General features: G+C 46.4%; 2 protein-coding genes across 6 annotated transcripts in view; one reads left to right on the forward strand and one right to left on the reverse strand.

Annotated features, from left to right (window-relative positions):
- CFAP57 (cilia and flagella associated protein 57) overlaps positions 1-18,550 on the reverse strand; it is a 169,779-nt gene extending 151,229 nt beyond the window's left edge. Inside the window, exons 1-2 of one of the 3 annotated variants that reach the window (XM_029618441.1) lie at positions 18,329-18,550; positions 12,005-12,183 (exon numbers count right to left, since the gene is read on the reverse strand). In XM_029618441.1, coding sequence (XP_029474301.1) covers positions 12,005-12,161 — 157 coding nt within the window. In that variant the 5' untranslated portion in view covers positions 12,162-12,183; positions 18,329-18,550. Of the gene's footprint in view, positions 1-12,004; positions 12,184-18,328 lie in introns of those variants that run through there. The other 2 variants (XM_029618442.1, XM_029618443.1) reach the window with 2 other exon arrangements.
- A 39-nt stretch (positions 18,551-18,589) lies between these two features.
- The window catches only part of EBNA1BP2 (EBNA1 binding protein 2), a 47,299-nt gene continuing 40,245 nt past the window's right edge, over positions 18,590-25,643 (forward strand). The window contains exons 1-2 of one of the 3 annotated variants that reach the window (XM_029618444.1): positions 18,590-18,724; positions 19,961-20,065. In XM_029618444.1, coding sequence (XP_029474304.1) covers positions 18,605-18,724; positions 19,961-20,065 — 225 coding nt within the window. In that variant the 5' untranslated portion in view covers positions 18,590-18,604. Of the gene's footprint in view, positions 18,748-18,925; positions 19,055-19,960; positions 20,066-25,643 lie in introns of those variants that run through there. The other 2 variants (XM_029618445.1, XM_029618446.1) reach the window with 2 other exon arrangements.

Genomic DNA, 25,643 nt, shown 5'->3' on the forward strand with positions numbered 1-25,643 from the left:
GACACTATCACCCCAAAGTCCCTATCTTGCTCCAAGCACAACAGCCCTTCACCCGCCATCACAAACAACTCTTTTGGATTACCACACCCCAGATGCATGACTCTGCACTTCTTGGCATTGAATCCCAGCTGTCATATCTTCGACCACTGATCAAGCTTCCATAAATCACATCTCATTCTCTCTGCTCCTTCCAGTGTGTCCATTCTGTTGCAGATCTTAGTATCATCCGCAATTAAAGAAACTTTACCTTCTATCCCTTCCACAACGTCACTAACAAAGATGTTGAACAGGACCAGTCCCAACACCAATCCCTGTTGCACTCCACTTAATACCACTCTCTCTTCAGAGTAGGTTCCATTTACCATCACACGCTGTCTTCTGTCAACCAGTTTGTAATCTACTTCACCACCTTGGTGCTCACTCCCAAGCTTCTCATTTTATTCACAAGCCTCCTGTGCAGGACCGCATCAAAACCTTTGCTGAAATCCAAGTAGATCACATCGAGTGCTCTTCCTCAGTCACCCAATCAAAAAAATCAATCAGATTTGTCTGACAGGACCTTCCCCTGGTGAATCCATGCTGCCTCTGGTCCAGCAATCCTCCTGAGTGTTGATAGTTCACTATCCTATCCTTCATTACTTTTTCCACCACCAAGGTGAGGCTAACCGGCCTGTAGTTTCCAGCATCCTCTCTGCTCCCACTTTTGTGAAGCGGCCCACCACTGCTCTTCTCCAATTGCTCGGCACCACTCCCGTTTCTAGGGATCTTTTGAACAGGTAGTGCAGCGGAACCGCCAGCACATCTCTGACCTCCCTAAGAATCCTGGGATGAACCTCATCAGGCCCCATAGCTTTGTCAACTTTTAGTTCTCCTAGCTCTTCCTATATGTTGTCTTCTGTAAATGGTGTTTCATCTACTCAACCCCCTTCCAATGTCTTGTTAATTAGTGAAGGTCCTTCTCTAGGGTCTTCTTTCATGAACATTGAACTGAAGTATTTGTTTAATATTTCTGCCATTTCTTTGTCTGTCTCCACACATTGATCCTTTTCACCTTTCAATTTCACTATACTACTTCAGACCTTTCTCCTTTCTCTGATGTATCTGAAAAATGTTCTGTTACCTCGCTTTACCTCTTTGGCAATCCTTTCTTCCGCCTGACTTTTTGCTTTCTTGATTGTTTTCTTCGTCTCCCTCAGTTTCACCAGATAGTCTATGTTGTGTTCCTTCTTTTGGGATCCTTTATATTTCTTAAGAAAATACGAACATAAAATATTGCCATACTGGGTCAGACCAAAGGTCCATCAAGCCCAGCATCTTGTTTCCAACAGTGGCCAATCCAGGCTACAAGTACCTGGCAAGTACCAAAACATTAAGTAGAACCCATGCTACTGATGCCAGTAATAGCAGTGACTATTCTCTAAGACAACTTGATTAATAGCAGTTAATGGACTTCTCCTCCATTAACTTATCCAAACCTATTTTAAACCCAGCTACACTAACTGCACTAACCACATCTTTTGGCAATAAATTCCAGAGTTTAATTTTGCGTTGAGTGAAAAAGAATTTTCTCTAATTAGTTTTAAATGTGCTACTCACTAACTTCATGGAATGTCCCCTAGTCCTATTATCCGAAAGAGTAAATAACAGATTCACATTTACCCATCCTAGAACTCTCATGATTTTAAAGACCTCTATCATATCCCCCCCCCCCCCCTCAGCAGTCTCTTCTCCAAGCTGAACAGCCCTAACTTCTTTAGCTTTTCTTCATAGGGGAGCTGTTTCATTCTCTTTATCATTCTGGTCACCCTTCTCTGTACCTTCTCCAGTACAACTATATCTTTTTTGAGATGTGGCGACCAGAATTCTACACAGTACTCAAGGTGCGGTCTCACCATGGAGCAATACAGAGGCATTATGACATTTTATGTTTTATTCACCATTCTCTTCCTAATAATTCCTAATATTCTGTTTGCTTTTTTGACTGCTGCAGCACACTGAGCTGACGATGTCAATGTATATCCTCTATGACGCCTATATCTTTTTCCTCGGTGGTAGCTCCTAATATGGAACCTAATATCGTGTAACTGCAGCATAGATTATTTTTCCCTATATACATCATCTTGCACTTGTGCACATTAAATTTCATCTGCTATTTGGATACCCAGTCTTTCAGTCTTGCAAGGTCCTCCTGCAATTTATCACAATCTGCTTGTGATTTAACTACTCTGATGTTGCGATTCCGGGCCGACCCCGGAATCTCCTCCTACCTCATCGGGAAGCCAGACGAGCTCCGCGCTCCCCAGGCCTCCAGGGACCTCTGCCGCCACAGGCCCGGCGTCTCCCCACCTCGCCCGGGCCTGCAGCTCCTTCGGCTTCTGCTTCCCTGCCACGCCGAAGCAGCCGGCGTCTCGCGGCGGTAGGCTCCGCCCCCTAGACGCGCGCGTGCGCCTCACTTCGATATTTAAAGGGACCAGCGCGGGAAACTTACAGGGACGCCCCCCGATGACGTCAGACGCTGCAGGGTACTTAAGCCCTGCAGCTGGAACCAGACCTTGCCTTGCAACGAGGTTCCCAGGTTTTCCCTGTTTCCAGTTGCTGTCTTCCTGTGTTTCCTGACCCTGGTCTGGCTTACGGCGATTCTCGGCTTCTGACTCTGGACCGGCTTACAACAACTCTTGGCTTCTGACCCTGGTACGGCTTTCGGTGATCCCTCTGGCTCTGGACCTCGGACTGGCTTACGACGACTCCTGGCTCTCGGACCCCGGTTTGGCTGACAGCGATCTTTGGCTTCTGATCCCGGACTGGCAAGTGACGATTCTCTGGTACACGACTCAGGCCTGGTGAGCAACAACCTTGGACTCCGTCTGACTCCGCCCCCGCGGGCTCTCCTAAGTCCCAGCGGCCGGGCCCCTACGGGCTCCTCCTGGGGGGGCGCCGGCTTCCAGGGTGAATCTCCTAAGTCCCAGCGGCCGAACTCCTACGAGCTCCTCTCGGGGGAGGCTCGGCTTCCAGGGCGAAGATCACCTCACCATTGTACCAGCTCCACAGTTCCATCTTTCCTTGCCACGGCCCTTGGTCGCATAGAGCCTTCCAGGATCTCCTTCCAGCCACTCACAGCTCCGTCCTTGCCGCCTTCCGATCGGGACCTCCACTATCACCTCACTCAGCGGCTCACCATCTGGTTCCGATCGGTCCAAGGGTCCACAAATTCTACATCTGAATAATTTTGCATCATCTGCAAATTTGATTATCTCACTTGTTGTATTCCTTTCTAGATCATTTATAAATATATTGAAAAGCACTGGTCCAAGGACAGATCCCTGAGGCACTCCACTGTTTACCCTTTTCCAGTGAGAAAATTGACCATTTAATCCTACTCTCTGTTTCCTTTTAACCAGTTTGTAATCCACGAAAGGACACCACCTCCTAACCCATGACTTTTTAGTTTCTTTAGAAGCCTCTCATGAGGGACTTTGTCAAACGATTTCTGAAAATCCAAATACACTACATCTACTGGCTCACCTATATCCACATGTTTATTAATCCCTTAAAAAAAAAAGAAGTAGATTTGTGAGGCAAGACTTGCCTTGCGTAAATCCATGCTGTGTTCCATTAAACGATATCTTTTTGTTGCGTCTGTCAGTGCTAGAAGGCTTCGCCCCTTTTGCCTCACCTTGTTCACGGCACCTCCCACTTCCCTTGGGAAAATGGCCACCGCCGTGTCTACAAGCCGATCTCTCCGGCGTCCCCGGAATGGCTATGGTGCTGCCTCCCGCCATGCTCCTCCCAACGGCCTACTAAGGTGTGCGTGCGCACGCCACCCATGTTTTTATTCCAGCATTGGCGTGAACCTCGAGGGTGTTCCCCTCTACGGACGTCACGCCATCCAGCTATATAGCCTGTACTATGTTGGTAGCTCGTTGAGTTAGCAAAGGATTGGTTTCGGCTGGTCTAAGCTACTCTGCCGCTTCCGTGCTGCTGCTGGAAGCTCTCTCTCTCTGCCCTTCGGGGTATTGCTAACCTGGGTACCCGCTTCTCGGGGGCCCTCTGCTTTATTTCAGGTGCCTTATAGGGATCAGGTACTCGATCCTCAAGGGCCTGCTCTCCCTGCCTCGGTGCCTGTACCATCTTCTTCAACCTGGTGGAATTGCATATCTACAGCAACCATTTAGTGAGTAATCTAACTCTCAGTCTATCTCATCCACAGTACTGCCTTGCTGGGAAACCTACACCGGAACTCCCCTATACCAACGGGGTGAGAAGGGTGCCCTCTGCCGAGGGTCCTGAGACTGCTATATCCAGACTACCTCACTACTGCCATCTCTGGTGATATACTTCAAGCTGTATAAATAAAGAACTAACACTGTGTTTGTGCATCCTGCGTTTAGCCCAGTACTGTGGTGCCTCACAGGGCTCCTCCCCGTGGGCGTGGTCATCTGCCACAGTACTCAAGAATCCACCCAAACACTGCTTAACCATAACAATTTTTTTATATGTACTGTGATTTTGACCTTTAGAATAGTTTCCACAATTTTTTATGGCACTGAAGTCAGGCTCACTGTTCTATAGTTTCCCAGATCGCACTGGAGCCTTTTTTAAATATTGGGGTTACAATGGCCACCCTCCAGTCTTCTGGTACAATGGATGATTTTAATGATAGGTTACAAATTTTAACTAATAGATCTGAAATTTCATTTTTTAGTTCCTTCAGAACCCTGGGGTGTATACTATCCGGTCCGGGTGATTTACTACTCTTCAGTTTGTCAATCAGGCCTACCACATCTTCTAGGTTTACCGTGATTTGGTTCAATCCATCTGAATCATTACCCCTGAAAATCTTCTCCGGAACCGGTATCTCCCCAACATCCTAAGAACATAAGGTAAAAATCAACATTAAAGAATCTCAACCTGTCAGCTCATCCCTGGGCGTTCCACAAGGCTCCTCCTTATCCCCTACCCTTTTCAACATCTACCTTCTTCCGCTATGTCAGCTCCTTTCCAACCTAAAGCTAACTCACTACATATATGCCGATGATGTGCAAATTCTTATTCCGATTACAGACTCCCTTCACAAAACCCTCTGCTTCTGGAACAATTGCCTTAAATCAATCAACCACCTGCTCTCAAGCCTCAACCTCATCCTTAACTCTAATAAGACAGAAATCCTCCTCATCTCTCAGGATGCCAATCATATTACTGCTAACAATCTGCTTTCCACAATGCAACCCCCTCCATCTACACAAGTAAGAAACCTCGGAATCATCATGGATAATCAGCTAAACCTAAAAAAATTTATCCACAACACCACGAAGGACTGTTTCTTTAAACTACAAGTCCTAAAACGGATGAGACCTCTCCTCCACTTCCAAGATTACCGCACAGTTCTCCAAGCAATCATCTTCTTAAAAATTGACTATTGCAACTCGCTTCTGATTGGGCTCCCAGCAAATTCCATCAAACCCTTACAGATGTTGCAGAACGCCACAGCAAGGATTCTAAGACCAATAAAAGAGACCATATCACACCCATCCTACGGAACTTACATTGGCTCCCAATCAAGTTCAGAATTATGTACAAAGTCCTCATGGTCCTACAGAAAGCCATCCACAATACTGCTCCATTGGACCTTAATATCCCACTTCGTCCGCACTTACCCTCCAGACCGGTAAGATCTGCCTACAGAGACCCCCCCCCCTTCCCCCCGCAAAAAGCACATTAAGGAAACGAGCTCTCTCCACAACTGGCCCGCAGCAATGGAATGCTCTCCCACCAGATCTTCGGCGCGAACAATGCCTGATTACCTTCAAAAAAAGACTCAAAACCTGGCTATTTGAGCAAGCTTTCCCTTAATTCATTCGTTCCTTCCACATCCACTCTTCAGAAGATTAGTTCCGTATACAGGTACCCTGTGTACATGACACTTTCAGTTTCTCAGGTTCCCTAGACATAAGACTCTTTTCAGCTTTTAGGTACCCTTAGGTACAGTCAATTTGTTTAGCTCTTTTTCCTCCGGCTCTCCGGAAGAGCCCATCTTCTATTGCCCGGTTGATCCCAGTTAATGTACCCCTTGTTGTGATGTAATGCATTCTTACATGCCAGTTCATGTTCTAATGTAAACCGAAGTAATTTTTTACATGAATATCGGTATATAAAAATGCTAAATAAATAAATAAGAACATAAGAAATTGCCATGCTGGGTCAGAGCAAGGGTCCATCAAGCCCAGCATCCTGTTTCCAACAGAGGCCAAACCAGGCCATAAGAACCTTGCAATTACCCACACACCAAGAAGACCCATTATGTCCCAAATTTTTTAAGAAGTTATCCTCTAAATAGGACATTGGAACATAATGGGGTTAATGCATCTTTCCCTGTCCTTTTTTAAGCATAATGTAACCTACCGTGTTTCCCCGATAGTAAGACACCCCTGATAGTAAGACGTAGTGGGAATTTTAGGGGGGTCGGCTAATGTAAGACATCCCCCGAAAGTAAGATGTAGTAAAAAAATTATTTTTAAATACCTGTCGGAGGGCCGCGTGGGTCCAGGCGGCTGGCGGCGGGAGCCGGGTGGTCGCGTGTTACCTAGGCCGCGGGCAGGTGGGCGCTTGTTCCAGGTGGCGGCAGCGGCGGCGGGGGGGGGGCGGGTGGACGCGTGTTAAATCTAGGCCGCGGGCGGGTGGGCGCTTGTTCCAGGCGGCAGGGGGGGGGGGGGGGGGGGGGCGGGTGGACGCGCGTTAGTTCGAGGCGGGCGGCGGGTGGTCGCGTGTTAAATCTAGGCCGGGGTTGCACAGGCGCGCATTCATTCACTGCCGGTGGGGCAGCCCCCACCGGCAGTGAATGAATGCGACCCCTGCGATTCGATGCTCAAGGCAGTCACATGCCGTGACGTCACGGCATGTGACTGCCTTGAGCATTGAATCGCAGGGGTCGCACAGGCGCGCATTCATTCACTGCCGGTGGGGCAGCCCCCACCGGCAGTGAATGAATGCGCGCCTGTGCGACCCCGGCCTAGATTTAACATGCGGCCGCCCGCCGGCCGTCTCGAACTAACGCGCGTCCACCCCCCCCCCCCCCCCCCGCCGCCTGGAACAAGCGCCCACCCGCCCGCGGCCTAGATTTAACGCGCGTCCACCCGCCGCCGCCTGGAACAAGCGCCCACCCGCCCGCGGCCTAGATTTACGGTAACACGTGACCACCCGGCTCCCGCCGCCAGCCGCCTGGACCCACGCGGTCCTCCGACAGGTATTTAAAAAATTCGACTGTTTTTCCAATATAAGACATACCCTGAAAGTAAGACATAGTGGGACTTTTGGGGGTAAAAAGAAAGTAAGACGCTGTCTTATATTCGGGGAAACACGGTAGTATAGCTTGACTTCCAGTCATACTTTTCATTGTCATAAGAACATAAGAAATTGCCATACTGGATCAAACCAAGTGTCCATCAAGCCCATCATCACAGTCTGGCAGGTTGGAGTCAGGAAGCACTGATCTTCTGCCTAACCAGAACCCTCCCCCGCAGAATGAGCCCTTAGGTTCTGGGGGCTGATAGGACTTATTTCCTGCAGTACATCATGGCTGGAGCAGGCATGGACAGGGAGCTGTGTACAGGCTGGGAGCTGGATCCAGGCACTAGCAGTAAGGTTGGTACAGAGGAAAGCAGGGGGTAGATACAGACAGGCCTGAACCAAAGACAAGGGCAATGCTTGGGAAACAGACAGGGACTGAACTAGGCTGGGCAGGACAAGAACTGAACAAGACAAGGACAGAACTAGGAGATGCAACAGTAAACAAGAAAGCCCAACAGGGCATGAGACAGGTCTAGCAGCCTCGAAGGCCACAAGGCAAGCCCAGTAGGCCACTGAACAATGCAGGAGAGCCTAGAAGGCTGCAGAGCAAGGCAAGGAGCCAAGGTAGGCTATAGAACAAGGCAGGAAGCACGGACAGGCCAGAAGGTGAGACAGGAGAGATTAAATAAATAACCATTTATTGTTTGTTAAGCTAATTGAATGTTTTTATGTGTTTTATGTTTTGATATTTATGTTTTTATTATGAATATTATTTATATTGTAAATCACTTAGACCTTCTTGTGTTGAGCAATTAATAAATTTAATAAATGAAAATAAATGAAATAAAAAGAGGCCCAGGTAGGCCACAAGGCAAATTATAAGGTCCAGGTATGCTGCAAGGCAAGGTAGCATAACAAGGCAAGGCTGGCCAGGTCAGAGAGCTGAGGTGACACAATGAGGAGGCAATGAGGGACTAAAAAGTCTGGGTTAAATAAGGCTAGGGCTGAGAAATCAAGTGATCAGTAAGAAGGTAACTTGCACAGCTGGGAGCAGTGCTCGCTGAGGACCCCTAGTGGAAGGGAGGCTGCACAGCAGGCGAAACCGAAACAACAAATCTATGGTGCAATCTCACCTTGAGTACTTATGCAATTCTGGTTGCCCCATCTCAAGAAAGATAAAGCAAAACTAGAAAAGGCACAGAGTAGGTAACAAAAATGATAAAAGTATTGGAACAGCTCCTGTATGAAGAAAGGATAAATAGGTTAGGACTCTTAAGCTTGGAGAAGAGGTGACAGAGTGTAATGTTTGGCTGCTCGCGTGGAGCCCCAGTCGTCCAGACCCCGGTACACCGCGTTCTCTCCTCCGGCAGAATAGATGCTACCATTCTGTTCCTCTTGATGCTGGCCTCCGTGATGCACATAGGATTAAGAAGGCTCCATTGTGGGAAACCTCTACTAGGTGCTCCCTGATGTAATCATTGCAGCTGAGTATTTAAACCCTGGGCCCTCAGCAGCAGATCCCCTGCAGCCTTGCAGTGTGTGTTGCTGTCTGGATCCTGTCATGCTCCTGATCCTGCCTTGTCTTGTCCAGCCTGTCCTGTACCAGCGTTACTCCTGCCTTTTTTCCTCTTGGTCCCATGTCTGCTTGATACTCTGGTATTGATCTTCGCTGTGAACTTGGACCTCTCTCTTGCCTGCCACTTGCCCCTGACAACTGTTACGGATTCTGATTTTGCCTCGATTGTTGCCTGCCCTGACCCTTGGCCTGAATCTGGTAACTGTCTGACTGCTGCCTGCCCTAACCATAGCCCAACTCTGGACTCTCTCACTCTGACAGCCCCTTGGGACATTCACCTAAGTCCTGCTGGCACCCGGAACCCAAGGGCTCAACCTGCAGGAATAAGTGAAGGTTCAACGCTGTCCCTGCCAGGGCATGTCCGCCAGCCTCAGCTTGGGCCTGGTGGGTTTGTCCGCTAGGTTACATCAACTATGCCACAGCACAAGGGCTCACAACTGTGACAGAGGAGATGTGATAGATATTTATAAAATCAAGAGTGGGGTGGAATGGGTAAGTAAAGAATGGTTATTTATCCTTTCAAATACTAAAACAAGAAGAAACTTCATGAAAGTAATAGCCAGCAGATTTAAGACAAATTTAAGAAATTATTTTGTCAGTCAACACATAAATTACACTATTTACATAACTTTAATAACATACTCTGGCAACAATTAACAGTATAAATGGGTTCATCTGTAGATGCTTTCCTGAGTTTGTGTATTTCTGTCCTTTTGTAAATATGGGTGTCAGAGAGAGTATGTGTGTATGTTTCAGGCTTTTTCTTAAAGTTATGTGGGAATGTTTCAATGAAAGTGTGTATATTGTGCATGTCCCGCTATCTGCGAATATATAGATACCCGGCCACGCGTTGCTGTGGCTCAGTCTGGTTAAATGGAAAAGAAAGAAAAGAGAAAGCGCACGTTTCGAATATGGTTCATTTCACAATGCTTGTGGGTATACAATATTTTTTGTTGTTCATTGTCTGTGCAGATATAGAGATTGTCTGGTTTGCCGACTCTAGAACACGCAACATATAATTGTCCATGTGAGAAGCAATCCGTGTCTAGATGTAAACCGCATAATTCTAGAAATGAAAAAGAATGAAAAAAGAAAAAACATAAACTATACTCACTAAATGAACGGTATGGTAAACGGCACAGCTCAATTCCAACGCAATGTCACACGAAATAATTACATCCAAATGAAAATAAATCAAAATCTATGAAAATTCAATTTAACAATGCAATCGGAAACATTGAAATGGAATCGTAAAATATGTAGTCCAAGCCGTTAAGCCCGTTAAAACGGGCGAGATTTTTGTCCCCTCTCCTCCTACGTCTTTGCTCTGCTCCGCTCCCCCCCCCCAGCACCACGAAGGGGCAGAGGCGGCGGCGGCGGTAGGAGCTTCAGCGGTGGCCGAGGGGGATCTCGCAAGGCGTAATGGTCCTGCCATCCCAACTCCCTCTCTCCTTCCCCGATGGCGGAGGGACAGGCTCAGACCCCTTTCACTCTATCCTTACAGGCCCCAACTCCTTTGCTCTCCCATTCCCCTCTACACTGAACCCCTTCCACTCTAACCTATAAGTGGAGAGCTGGAGGGGGGGGGGGGGGTAGAGACTCTCTCTCTCATACATACAGCCCCCTACTTAGGCTTTCTCTCTCTCTCTTGCACATACACTCTCCCTCTGTCCCTCTCACACACGCACGCCCAATCTCTCTCACACACATACACAATCCCTCACGTAGTCTCCCTCTCTCTCTGGCACTCACACTCACCTTCAGCGCACATTAACACACTTCTCTCTCACACAGTTAAAACGGGCGGGATTTTTGTCCCCGCCCCACCTAAGTCTTTGCTCTGCACTCGCAAGAGCTTGCAAAGTTCCCACGCCAGTTGTGTCTGGGAAAGAGAGGAAAACACTCCGTCCATCCCCCCCCCTTGTAAAGGGCAGGTGGCAGGCACTGCAACAGATTTGGGACACGTTGCCCAGCGTACTTTGCTCTTTCTGGGAGACCTGTGTCTTTAAGAAATCTGATCGGGGGCTTGAGAGGGAGGAGGGAGCAGGGCTCTGGCTTTAACTTTCGTGACGGTGCTTTGCTGGGAGTGGGGGTGGAGCGATGCCCATGTAAACTCTTCCCGTGGCGGCTGAGACCCACGGGCAGGCTGACAGCACTGACTTCCCTCTCCCCGCCCCCCCCCCCCCCCCACAGTTGCGGGCTCTTTACTTGGCTTCTCCATATCTGCGGGTCTCAGGGGGCGGGGGAGGAGGGCTTGCTGTTCTCTGTTCAGCTCTTTGCGCTTTTGGCTGCTGCAGGCTGCAGCTGTTTGTGATCTCTTCACAGCTGCTTTCTACTGCATTTGCTCTGCTCCGGTCGTCCCAACTCCCTCCCCCCCTTGCCCGGCGGTGGACGGACTGGCTCGGCGACTCTTCTACCCTTTCCTCCTCCTGTGTGTAACTGTCCGGCAGTCCCTACTCCCTCCCCCTTCCCCAGCGGGGGAGGAACGGTCTGAGCTGTTTCTCAGAGCAGCGACTCGTCTGCCCTTTCCTCCTCCCCTCTGTGACACCCAGCACGTAGCGCAGATCTGAATGGTCCGTACATGCGCAGTAGAGCTGCTCTTTACTGCGCATTTGCGGGCCGTGGGTCAGAGCCCATTTATACTGTAGATAGCGTGTGTTGCTTGTACGTCCAACAGATGACGCTGTTTTTCCAAAAAAGCATGTTTTTACCTGTCACAGGTGTGACATCTATATAATATAGGTATATAAAAACACGCGCGTATTCGAATGCAACATTGTCTCAAAATTTCAAAGCAATCAGTGAAGAACCTTTGGAGATTTAAGATTTTGAACAAACGAACATTTACATTTTTATTTATATAGATTTCTATGAAAAGATGTATTTGTGTTTCTTGCTAATTGCGCATTCTCTGTAAATTGTGTTTATTTCAGCTTGCTGGTTCTGTGTGGCTTTCTGACTCTCTCATTTTATGTTTTATTTTTATATTTTATTTATTTATATTCCGCTTTTTGCACTTTTTTTCAGCACTTCAAAGTGGATTACATTCAGGTACTGTGGTATTTCCCTATCCCCTATGTGTGTTTGGGACTGTAAATTTACACTATACCGGAAATCAATAGAGCAGGAGAATTCAGATTTTACCTGTAATAAATTTTTGCCATTTCTGATCAATGTTATACTTCACACAGTTGTTTCCTGAAGGAAATATTATTGTTTGCTCATCAACGAAACCAATATTATTCAGCACCTTTGCCCGGAGCCCAAAGATGTAGAAAGTCTGAGCCACAATAACAGACATGGTTCATGTACAACCCTGTAATCTGGGGGGAAAAAAGAACAAAAAATTTACTATTCTCAATCAGGAACAACATTGTTTTCAACTACAGACAAGTCCCTTTTCATAACAAGGCAAGCTGTAATTATAGACGGACACAAAAGGGATAGTTTTATAACAACCTGCATAATCTTTAAAAATGCATATTATGTCAATTTTCAAAAGAAATTTATGCATAAAAGTTTGCTTTGAAAATTATCCAAAATAATGCACACAAATTCACCCACAGAATGTTATACTTGCTCTTTGCAGGGCATAATTTGTGCTTCTTAGTTTACACACACACTTTGAAAAAAATCAAGTTTATATCAACTTTGCCCAAAATCCCCGCTGCCTGGAGCCCTAACATCCAGGTGATAATGCCGGGCGAACGTATGTAAGGACTTCCATGTCGCTGCCCTACAAATCTCCTCTGGGGATATATGGTGGCATTCCGCCCAGTACGCAGCCTGGGACCGCGTAGAATGTGCCTTGAGACCCACTGGTAAAGGCCTACCCTGCAACAGATACACAGAACTGATAGCCTCTTTCAACCAGCGAGCAATAGTAGTCTTGGAGGCCGCATTACCCCGACGAGGTCCGCTCCAAAGCACAAACAGATGGTCTGATACCCGGAAGGTGTTAGTAACCTCTAGGTAATGCAACAGCGTCCGATGGACATTCAACCGGCGCAAATCCTTAGACAAAGGATCCGCCCTATCCAAATCTGCAAACGCAGCAGTTCCACTGTTTGATTGAGATGAAAAGCAGATACCACCTTAGGTAGAAAAGAAGGAACTGTACGAAGCAACACCCCCATCTCCGAGATTCGTAAAAAGGGCTCCCGACAAGACAGAGCTTGGAGCTCGGAAACCCGCCTTGCTGAGACAATGGCCACCAAGAACACCACCTTCAGCATCAAACCTTTTAGGGTAGACTTGCAAAGAGGCTCAAAGGGAGCGCCGCACAATGCCTTCAATACCAAATTCAGATTCCAGGAAGGACAAGGGCTATGTAACGGTGGACGTAAATGCTTAGCACCTCGAAGAAATCGAACCACATCTGGATGCGACGACAAAGACACACCTTGTACCTGACTGCGCAATGACGCCAGGGCCACCACCTGAACCCGTAGGGAACTACACGAGAGCCCCTTTGCCAAACCATCCTGGAGAAAGTGTAAGACCTCAGGCACGGATGCTCGAGTAGGCACCACATCTCGAGCAAGACACCACGTCTCAAATACCTTCCAGACCTGCACGTAAGATAAAGATGTAGAAGCTTTGCGGGACCTTAAAAGGGTGGTTACTACCGCATCCAAATAATCTCTGGACTTCAGCCTTCTCCTCTCAAAAGCCATGCCACTAGACGGAAGCGTTCGACCTGGTCGAAACAAACAGGTCCTTGATGAAGAAGATCCGGTACATATGGATCACCAGAGGCAGGCAGAGCTCCGGAGTCTCAATGCGTGGATGAGATGATGGTGCAAAGAAGAGGGATTCAGTTTTGTTAGGAACTGGGGAACGTTTTGGGGAAGGGGGAGTCTCTTCCGAAGGGATGGGCTCCACCTTAACCAGGGTGGAACCAGACTGCTGGCGCTAACCTTTAAAAAGAAGATAGAGCAGCTTTTAAACTAGAACAAAGGGGAAAGCTGACAGTCGCTCAGCAGCGCATGGTTCGGAGAGAGGTATCTTCAAAGGATACTAATGATGCATTAGAATTAGGGCATCCCGACAGTGAGGTTCCAATAATAAGAAAAGTAGTCCAAGTGCCTGTACTTAAAAACTCACCTGAGCTAAAAAATACTAACTTATCCCTATCAATTAAAAAGCAGAATGAAAATACAAACAAAAAAAAACAACTTTGAAATGTTTGTATGCTAATGCCAGAAGTCTAAGAAGTAAGATGGAAGAATTAGAATGTATAGCAATGAATGATGACATAAACTTAATTGGCATCTCAGAGACATGGAGGAAGGAGGATAACCAATGGGACAGTGCTATTCCGGGGTACAAATTATATCGCAATGACAGAGAGGAGCACCCGGGAGGCGGTGTGGAGCTTTATGTCCAGGATGGCATAGAGACCAACAGGATAAACATCCTGCATGAGACTAAATGCAAAATTGAATCTTTATGGGTAGAAATCCCTTGTGTGTCGGGGAAAACTATAGTGATAGGGGTATACTACCGTCCACCTGGTCAAGATGGTGAGACGGACAGTGAAATGCTAAGAGAAATTAGGGAAGCTAACCAAATTGGTAGTGCAGTAATAATGGAAGACTTCAATTACCCCAATATTGACTGGGTAAATGTATCATCGGGTCACGCTAGAGAGATAACGTTCCTGGATGGAATAAATGATAGCTTTACGGAGCAATCGGTTCAGGAACAGACGAGAGAGGGAGCAATTTTAGATCTAATTCTCAGTGGAGCACAGGACTTGGTGAGAGAAGTAACGGTGGTGGGGCCGCTTGGCAATAGTGATCATAATATGATCAAATTTGAATTAATGACTGGAAGAGGAATAGTATGCAAATCCACGGCTCTCGTGCTAAACTTCCAAAAGGGAAACTTTGATAAAATGAGAAAAATTGTTAGAATAAAACTGAAAGGAGCAGCTACAAAAGTAAAAAATGTGCAAGAGGCGTGGTCATTGTTAAAAAATACCATTCTAGAAGCACAGTCCAGATGTATTCCACACATTAAGAAAGGTGGAAAGAAGGCAAAACGATTACCGGCATGGTTAAAAGGGGAGGTGAAAGAAGCTATTTTAGCCAAAAGATCTTCATTCAAAAATTGGAAGAAGGATCCAACAGAAAAAAATAGGATAATGCATAAACTTTGGCAAGTTAAATGTAAGACATTGATAAGACAGGCTAAGAGAGAATTTGAAGAGAAGTTGGCTGTAGAGGCAAAAACTCACAGTAAAAACTTTTTTAAATATATCCGAAGCAGAAAGCCTGTGAGGGAGTCAGTTGGACCGTTAGATGATCGAGGGGTTATAGGGGCACTTAGAGAAGATAAGGCCATCGTGGAAAGATTAAATGATTTCTTTGCTTCGGTGTTTACTGAAGAGGATGTTGGGGAGGTACCCATAATGGAGAAGGTTTTCATGGGTAATGATTCAGATGGACTGAATCAAATCACGGTGAACCTAGAAGATGTGGTAGGCCTGATTGACAAACTGAAGAGTAGTAAATCACCCGGACCGGATGGTATACACCCCAGAGTTCTGAAGGAACTAAAAAATGAAATTTCAGACCTATTAGTAAAAATTTGTAACCTATCATTAAAATCATCCATTGTACCTGAAGACTGGAGGATAGCAAATGTAACCCCAATATTTAAAAAGGGCTCCAGGGGCGATCCGGGAAACTACAGACCGGTTAGCCTGACTTCAGTGCCAGGAAAAATAGTGGAAAGTGTTCTAAACAGCAAAATCACAGAACATATAGAAAGACAAGGTTTAATGGAACAAAGTCAGCATGGCTTTATCTAAGGCAAGTCTTGCCTCACAAATCTTCACCTTTTTGAAGGAGTTAATAAACATGTGGATAAAGGTGAACCGGTAGATGTAGTGTACTTGGATTTTCCGAAGGCATTTGACAAAGTTCCTCATGAGAGGCTTCTAGGAAAAGTAAAAAGTCATGGGATAGGTGGCGATGTCCTTTCATGGATTGCAAACTGGCTAAAAGACAGGAAACAGAGAGTAGGATTAAATGGACAATTTTCTCAGTGGAAGGGAGTGGGCAGTGGAGTGCCTCAGGGATCTGTATTGGGACCCTTACTTTTCAATATATTTATAAATGGTCTGGAAAGAAATACGACGAGTGAGATAATCAAATTTGCAGATGATACAAAATTATTCAGAGTAGTTAAATCACAAGTAGATTGTGATAAATTGCAGGAAGACCTTGTGAGACTGGAAAATTGGGCATGGGGTAACCTGCACAGAGCAGCAGTTACTACCCTTAACAGAAACATGGAGGTAACCTGCAAGGAGCGGCAGTTACTACCCTTAACAGAAACATGGGGGTAACCTGCACGGTGCAGCAATTACTGCCCTTAACAGAAACATGGAGGTAACCTGCACAGAGCAGCAGTTACTGCCCTTAACAGAAACATGGGGGTAACCTGCACAGTGCAGCAATTACTGCCCTTAACAGAAACATGGGGGTAACCTGCAAGGAGCAGCAGTTACTACCCTTAACAGAAACATGGGGGTAACCTGCACGGTGCAGCAATTACTGCCCTTAACAGAAACATGGAGGTAACCTGCACAGAGCAGCAGTTACTGCCCTTAACAGAAACATGGGGGTAACCTGCACGGTGCAGCAATTACTGCCCTTAACAGAAACATGGGGGTAACCTGCACGGAGCGGCAGTTACTGCCCTTAACAGAAACATGGGGGTAACCTGCACGGAGTGGCAGTTACTGCCCTTAATAGAAACATGGGGGTAACCTGCACGGAGTGGCAGTTACTGCCCTTAACAGAAATATGAGGGTAACCTGCACGGAGCGGCAGTTACTACCCTTAACAGAAACATGGGGGTAACCTGCACGGAGTGGCAGTTACTGCCCTTAATAGAAACATGGGGGTAACCTGCACGGAGTGGCAGTTACTGCCCTTAACAGAAATATGAGGGTAACCTGCACGGAGCGGCAGTTACTACCCTTAACAGAAACATGGGGGTAACCTGCACAGAGGGGCAGTTACTGCCCTTAACAGACACATGGAGGTAACCTGCAAGAAGCGGCAGTTACTTCCCTTAACAGAAACATGGGGGTAACCTGCACAGAGCGGCAGTTACTACCCTTAATAGAAACATGGGGGTAACCTGCACGGAGCGGCAATTACTACCCTTAATAGAAACATGGGGGTAACTTGCACGGAGCGGCAGTTACTACCCTTAATAGAAACATGGGGGTAACCTGCACGGAGCGGCAGTTACTACCCTTAATAGAAACATGGGGGTAACCTGCACGGAGCGGCAATTACTACCCTTAATAGAAACATGGGGGTAACCTGCACGGAGCGGCAATTACTACCCTTAATAGAAACATGGGGGTAACCTGCACGGAGCGGCAATTACTACCCTTAATAGAAACATGGGGGTAACCTGCACGGAGCGGCAGTTACTACCCTTAATAGAAACATGGGGGGAACCTGCACGGAGCGGCAGTTACTACCCTTAATAGAAACATGGGGGGAACCTGCACGGAGCGGCAGTTACTACCCTTAATAGAAACATGGGGGGAACCTGCACGGAGCGGCAGTTACTACCCTTAATAGAAACATGGGGGGAACCTGCACGGAGCGGCAGTTACTACCCTTAATAGAAACATGGGGGGGAACCTGCACGGAGCGGCAGTTACTACCCTTAATAGAAACATGGGGATAACCTGCACGGAGCGGCAGTTACTGCCCTTAATAGAAACATGGGGGGTAACCTGCACGGAGCGGCAGTTACTACCCTTAATAGAATCATGGGGGGTAACCTGCACGGAGCGGCAGTTACTACCCTTAATAGAAACATGGGGGGAACCTGCAAAGAGGGGCAGTTATTAACAAAAACTATTTATTGGGCAGACTGGATGGACCTTGCTGGCATTTATTGTGTGATTATGTTACCAAGAATTATACCTCTTGTCTCTCCTCTCCTCCAGGTATACAATGGAATACTGGAGAAACAGAAATGTATTTCTTCCTGCCATGTGCAAACAAAAAGAGATCAGAGAGGCACATTCCCAAAGCTGAGAGAGAAAATCCAAGCCTTGCCACAAAAGAATGAGCTCTCTGTATAATCCTGCAGGAAACAGGAGAAATAGCGGCTACAGCAGCAAAATATGTGGGATCCTGCCAACAGGTCAGAAAAGGGACAATAGGGACCAGTAGCAAAACCTCTAGCTTTATTTGATTTATTATCATTTTGTAATTTTCTTTTTCTACCTTTTTATTGTAATCGTTCGGCACATTACATATAAAATTGTCATGCCAATACAGTTATCTGAATCATAGGAAGACCCTCGGTTGCAGGAGCGGAGGAGGGGGGCTCTGTGTGCTGGGAGTAGAGCGCACTCATTTATCCCAAAGTTTAGGGACAGGAACGAGGACGCCCTCACCCTCCACATCCCCGCCGCACACTCACCTCTTACACGCTCCGAGTCCCGGCAATGTGTTCCACGTCTCCATGGAAACGCCAGCGGAAGTGTTGCTGTCTCCATGGACACAAATCGACGGAAGTGCTGCCCCGTCCAAAGGAACACAACACCGGAAATGTCGCTCCTCCATAGACACCCGCCGGAAATGTCACCATCTCCATGGACACATCGTCGTATCCATAGAAATACACCTCCGGAAGTGTCGCCCACTGCAAAAAAGAAAAAAAAAAACAACCCTCCCACGAACACAGGCGGAAGTGACGATGTTTCCATGGAAACATGCCTCCGCTAGTGTTCTAAGTTGTGTGCCGCTGTTTCTGAAGGACCGGGAAGTGCTTTTAATTCTTTATGTACTTCCGGGAGAAGCGGAAGTGTGTAGTGAGGTCAGTAGTTGGAGCACGCGTAGGTAAGTGAGTTTTCTTATCCTTTTTAATGAGAAACGAAATCCGACTTGATTCTGTATTGCAAATAAAATTAACACAGCGGACTTTCCCCCCTTACAACTGATATACGCAGGTCAAGCCTCTTCCTCCTCATTAATACTGGGGCAGAGCAAACCCCTTCCTCTTTGCCAGCTCTGGGACTGGAAGGCACAGAGCCAACTCTTTCGCCGCATCCTTCTCCCCCAACACTTCTACCGAGAGAGACAAAGCAGTCCCCTCGCCTTTCCACCCCCCCTGGCACCGAGAGAGCAGCCCTCCCCCAAATACTGGGTTAGAAACCTCAGACCCTCCTCTTTAGGCCCCAGAGACACAAAACTTTCCACTGCACCACCACCTTCCTCGCCTTTCCCCTGCAACTGGGACTGAGAGATATAGAATAGATCCCTTCCCCCTTCTCGACAGTGGGACCAAGCGATATAGCTGGGGTGGCCAACTTTTCCATGGACCATAACTGGACACCCCACTAGACATCATGCTTTTAGGGCGAGAAGAGATTACATAGAAACATAGAAATGACGGCAAAGAAGACCAAACGGCCCATCCAGTCTGCCCAGCAAGCTTTCGCACTGTTTTTTTTCTCTCACATACTTATCTGTTTCTGTTGGCTCTTAGTAACCTTTTTTTTTAATTCTATTTCCCTTCCACCCCTGCCATTAATGTAGAGAGCAGTGTTGGAACTGCATCTAAGTGAAATAGCTTAATTTAGTTAGGGGTATTAACCACCGCAATAAGCAAGCTGCACCCATTCTTATCTGTTTATTCAGACTGTAATTCAGTCCTTGTTGATTGTTGCCTGAATATAGATCCACCTTTCTTCATTCCCCCCTGCCGTTGAAGCAGAGAGCCATGCTGGCTATGCATTGAAAGTGAAGTATCAGTCCTGCTCCCCTGCTGTTGAAGCAGAGAGCCATGCTGGCTATGCATTGAAAGTGAAGTATCAGTCCTGCTCCCCTGCTGTTGAAGCAGAGAGCCATGCTGGCTATGCATTGAAAGTGAAGTATCAGACTTGCTCCCCTGCCGTTGAAGCAGAGGGCTATGCTGGATATGCGTGAATTGTCTGGGATTAAAATTTGTTCTCCTATCTACTAAATAGTTCCTAGTTTTACATGGAATAGCCACACTGCAAGAATTTAAACAGGGAAAGGAGCTTTGATGTACCTCTGCTTGTGTTATTAGGTTTCAAAGATTAGAAGAGATTGCTTTCAAATGGCAGAATATGAGGAGGAGCAGTTGTCTGCCACCGAGTCAGAGCTTGAGTTTTGTGAGATGACAGATAAGGAGGTAAGTACGGCAATGCCTTACCTGCAGAGCCACACTTGGAGATGCTGACGCTTTATTTAGTTGCACCTTCTTGTTCTTAGTTTCAGCTTGGATCTTTCTCTTCCTCTTGATGCTGCAGAGATCCCACCTGACCACAACTCTCTTATTGCCTAACTGTGATGCTTGGCCCATGCAGTAACACTGTATACCACAGGTGAGGTAGTGTGTCGTTACACACATACTCCTCACCTTATAAAATAAATTGCTAAGCTTATAGACATTCACATCCAAAGTGGGATACAGCAATATGGAAAACATGCTGTAGTGGAGAAGGTGAACCTTATATGTGATCTGGCAGGGAATAGGTTAAAACTTGCCAGAGTTGGGCTGCAACAGGTCCTGCTGTTGGAGATCATGTGTTGTGACATACTCGTTCTCGCACATACAGTGGTGCACACAGACATCTTAAACATTCCCTTGCACTCACATCAATACTGGGGTACCCTTACACACACCTATGACAGAGTATAACAATACCCACAGGGTATAGTAATAGCCTCGACAAACTGTACTCTTTTCCACAATAGGGTGCAGTGACACCTTTGCAGAGCCTAACATTGTGGAGGTAGTCCTTGGTTCCTTAGTTCCTTTCAGAGCCGCAGTACAGGTGCTTTTGTACAAGATAGCCTCCATTACAGTGATAGGAGTATACTACCGTCCACCTGGCCAAAATGATGAGAGGGACGATGACATGCTAAGAGAAGTTAGGGAGGCTAACCAAATTGGTAGTGCAATATAATGGGAGATTTCAATTACCCCAATATTGACTGGGTAAATGTATCATCGGGACATGCTAGAGAGATAAAGTTCCTGGATGGAATAAATGACAGTTTTATGGAGCAATTGGATCAGGAGCTGAGGAGAGAGAGAAGAATTTTAGTTCTAATTCTCAGTGACATGCAGTATTTGGTGAGAGAGGTAATGGTGGTGGGGCCACTTGGCAATAGTGATCATAACATGATAAAATTTGAATTAATGACTGGAAGGGGGACAGCAAGTAAATCCATGGTTCTAGCACTAAACTTTCAAAAGGGAAACAATAAAATGAGAAAAATAAAAAAAAAATGAAAGGTGCAGCTACAAAGGTTAAGAGTGTGCAACAAGCATGGCTATTGTTAAAAAATACATCTTAGAAGCACAGTCCAGATGTTTTCTACGCTTTAAGAAAGGTGGAAGGAAGATCAAATGATTGCCAGCATAGCGAAAAAACGAGGTGAATGAGGCTATTTTAGCCAAAAGATCTTCATTCAAAAAGTGGAAGAAGGATCTATCAGAAGAAAATAAGATAAATTGTAAGACATTGGTAAGATAGGCTAAGAAAGAATTTGAAAAGAAGTTGGCCACAGAGGCAAAAACTTTTAAAAATATATCCGGAGCAGAAATCCTGTGAGGGAGTCGATTGGACTGTTAGATTATCGAGACTTAAAGAAGCACTGAGGAAAGATAAGGCCATCGCATAAAATTTAAACAAATTCTTTGCTTTGGTATTTACTGATTAGGATGTTGGGGAGATTCCCATTCTGGAGATGGTTTTCAGGTGTGATGATTCAGATGAACTGAACTAAATCACGGTGAACCTGGAAGATGTGGTAGGCCAGACTGACAAACTGAAGAGTAGAAAATCACCTGGACCGGATGGTATATACCCAGGTTTCTGTAAGAACTAAAAAAATGAAATTTCAGACCTATTTCATTTAATTTGTAACCTATTATTAAAATCATCCATTGTACCTGAAGACTGGAAGGTGGCCAAAGTAACACTGATATTTAAAAAGGTCTCCAGGTGTGATCCGGGAAACTACAGACCGGTGAGCCTGACTTCAGTGCCAGGATTGATTTGAGAGAGATCATTTTGAATTTTTCTTTCCGAATGTATTTGTTGAGGAAACGTAGGTCCAGAATTGGACGTAGACCTCCGGATTTCTTAGGAATGAGGAAGTATTTTGAATAAAATCCCTTCAGATGGTGGGAGGGGTTTACTTCCTGTATACAGTGTTGTTGAAGTAAGTGACTGACCTCCTGAAGGAGTGTCTCCCGATGAATACTCTGAGATCTGTTGGGACTCATGCGGAAGAAGAGGTGGGGATGTAAAATATATCCGTCTTTTATTATGTTTAGGACCCAGGAATCCATTGTGATATTGCTCCATTGAGTGAAGAAGTGGGAAAGTCGGCCTTCTACTGTCTGGGCGTGTAGTGGTGGCGGCATTATTTCTAAAAACTCTGATTTTTAGGGGTTTGAGGATCTGTAGTCTGGCGTGGTTGACGAGGTGCGCGTGGGCGTTGACGAGAAGCTGGTTGTTGGAAAGGCTGTTGGCGGTTTGGTTGGTATGGTTGAGGCCTATAGGTAATATAAGGCCGATACTGACGTCTCTGGAAAGGTCTTTTGAACGAACCGAATTGATGTTGAGGAGTCATGTTGAGTTAAAGAAAGTACAGCTACTTTCTGCTCCTTTAACTTCACCACAGTTTCGGAAAGTTTATCTCCGAACAAGTTATCGGGTCGACAAGGCAGATTAGTCAGCTTATCATGAACGTCTTCACGTATGGCACTCGCACGTAACCATGCCAGTCTCCTGGCAGCTATAGCATTGGCTGTTGTTTTTGCAGAGGTTTCAAACCCCTCGTAAATGGAGCATACCAGATGCCGAAGTCCCTCTTCCATATCATGGAATTCAGATGGAAGTGTATTATCTGCTGAGCTTTGTTGTTGTTCTCGGTCAGGCAGACATCTGAGTTTGCCATCTAGGCAGCTAAACTTTTTCTCCAATCAGTCCTCAAGACAAAGAATTTTTAAGTTTCAAATTATTTATTGTACAGGTAAATTCTACTTAAAATTGTTGCATCTCAAACATAAGCCCCAAGGCAAAGATCTTTAGTAACTGGAGACAGGGTAGCAGGAAGGAGAAGGAGGTCTCTTGTGTTGCAGGAGTTAGTTATGGTAGAGGTAGGGAGCTTGAGGGATATGAGGCTGATTTAGTCTTCAGAGGCTCCACCACCCTGCTATGTTTACTGTAATCCATCTGTCGTGCAGCCCCTTATATTTTAATGCATCTAACTCGCACCGTCATCCGCCATTATAGCTGTCCCACGCTGGATTCCATTCCCCCGGGCTCTCAAATCCACTATAACGGCTCAGTCAGTGTCCTATTTTATCCATGAAAGCCTGGGCTGTGTCTGGCGACTCAAATTGGTGAACTTTCTCTGCGTGCCAGATTTTTAATCGGGCTGGGAACATCAAAGAAAATTTTATGCTCTGATTGTGCAGTGTAGAACAGATTGGCGTAAATCCCTTGCGCAGCTCTGATACAGCAGCAGAGTAGTCCTGGAACACTCTTATTTTGTTCCCCTTTGTACATTTGTATCTTTGTGTTGCCGGAGGTCGTCAGCCAATCCAGATAAGGGCGACTCCAGAGTGACACTAGGAGTTGAAAACCTTCATCTGTCATTTACCACTCTTGCCTGCTGAGAAAGTCGGCCCGTACATTGTCCTTCCCAGCAATGTGGGAGGCGGATATGTCCTGGAGATGTTGTTCTGCCCACACCATGAGTGCATCTACCTCCACCAACACCTATTGGTTTCTGGTTCCACCTTGATGATTGATGTAGGCCACCATTGTGGTATTGTCGATTAACTGCATTCGCTTCTAACTTATTGATGTGCCATTGTCACTCCTTGGCACACAGCGACTTTGCGCCGCCAACTCTTGACAGTGAGCCTCCCAACACAGAACCAGTCTGATGTCTTAAGGAAATCCCCTTCCTGAGATGATCTGCTTGTAACCACCATTGCAACTGGATGCTCACCTCTAATGGCAAGTGGAATCTCACCATGTACTCCTGAGACCGCGGATTCCACTGGGAGAGTAACGTGCAGTGAAGAGGGCCGCATATGCACCCTTGCCCAGGAGACAACGTTCAACTTGGCTGCCATCAACCCCAGGACTTACAGATAAGACCACACTGTCAGGCAAATAGTCCTTCTCAGGGTCTGAACTTTGTAATTAACTTCTGAATTTGAATCTGTAGCAGAAACACTTTGTTCTGCTCCATATTGAATCACATGCTGAGATACTGTAGCATCGGAGATATCTGTAAGCTGCTCTTGGCAAAGTTCACCACCCAGCCTAGTTCGTGAAACAAGAGATTACCTTGTGAGAAGCCAAACAACTCTCTTCTGCACTTTTGACTAGATGCAGATTGACTAGAATGCACAGAGACGCCGCTACCACCACCACTACCTTGGAGAAGGTCCTGGGTGCAGTAGCCAGCCCAAAGGGCAGAGTCTGAAATTGATAACGATGTCTCAGAACAAGAAAGCACGGGAAACAATAATCCCGGCCAATAGGAATATGTAGATATGTCTCCCTCAGACTGAGCGATGTGAAAAATTCCCCTGTTTGTACTGCCATTATTACGGAATGTAGAGTTTCCATTCAGAAATGAGTCACACGCAAATTTCAATTGAATCCTTTGAGATCCAGGATGGGACGAAAAGACCCCTCTTTCTTGGGAATGACAAAATAAATGGAATAGCAATCTGGGAACAGGAATTACGACCTTCAAATCCAACAGCCACTTTAATGTAGTCTCCACTGTCACTCTCTTCTGTAGAGAGTTGCATGGAGAGACCATAAAAGCATCTGGAGGAATTTGGTGAAATTCCAGAGCATATCTGTCCCTCACCACTTCCAGGACCCACTGGTCCATTGTATTCAGGACCCACCTTTGATAAAAGAGATAGATGTCCGCCTATCTCCTTCGAATCAATGAAGGTGTAGGAGCTCCAAACCTGGAGCCTGCATTCTTTCGAGACTTTCTAGGCCAAAAGGACTGAGATCTTCTGAAGGGAAAAAACCTTTGAATGGCTGCTCCTCTGTAAGAACCAATCCGATGGGAATCCCCGGAGTGGCCCTTCACCTCAACAGGAGTGATGCTCCTTCTTATCCTCCAGTAAGGAAGCTTAGATTCCTTCCAGCTATTCACCATTTTCTCCAACTTGTTGCTGAATAAAAGAAAACCCTTAAAGGGTAATCTTGTGAGACTGGATTTGGAAATAGTGTTGGTCAACCAATTTCACAGTCACAATTGGTGTCTGGCTGCTGTCACAGAAGCCACCCCTCTAGCAGCCATCTGCATCAAGTTACAGCCCTCATTAGCTAAGAATGCGGCCCCCGTTCCATCACCGATCCACCATTGGACCCTGCTCCTTGTGTCTCCTGAGAGAGCTGCAAACCAGCCCGAGCCACCAGGCAGCAGCAAGAAGCAATTTGCAAATTCATTGCCATGGCCTCTAGGGAGGAGGAATAGCCTAGTGGGTTAGAGCAGGGGGCTACAAACCAGGAGACCAGGGTTCCAGTCCCGCTGTCATGCCTTGTGACCTTGGGCAAGTCACTTTACCCTCCATTGCCTCAGGTACAAAACTTAGATTGTAAGCTCTCTGGGGATAGGGAAATACCTGCAGTGCCTGAATGTAAACCGGTGTGATATCTCAGATTGAATGTTGGTATATAAAAATAAATAAAAAGGCCTGCTTAAGG

Source organism: Rhinatrema bivittatum, chromosome 10 (genome assembly GCF_901001135.1).
Source record: "Rhinatrema bivittatum chromosome 10, aRhiBiv1.1, whole genome shotgun sequence".
NCBI lineage: Eukaryota > Metazoa > Chordata > Amphibia > Gymnophiona > Rhinatrematidae > Rhinatrema > Rhinatrema bivittatum.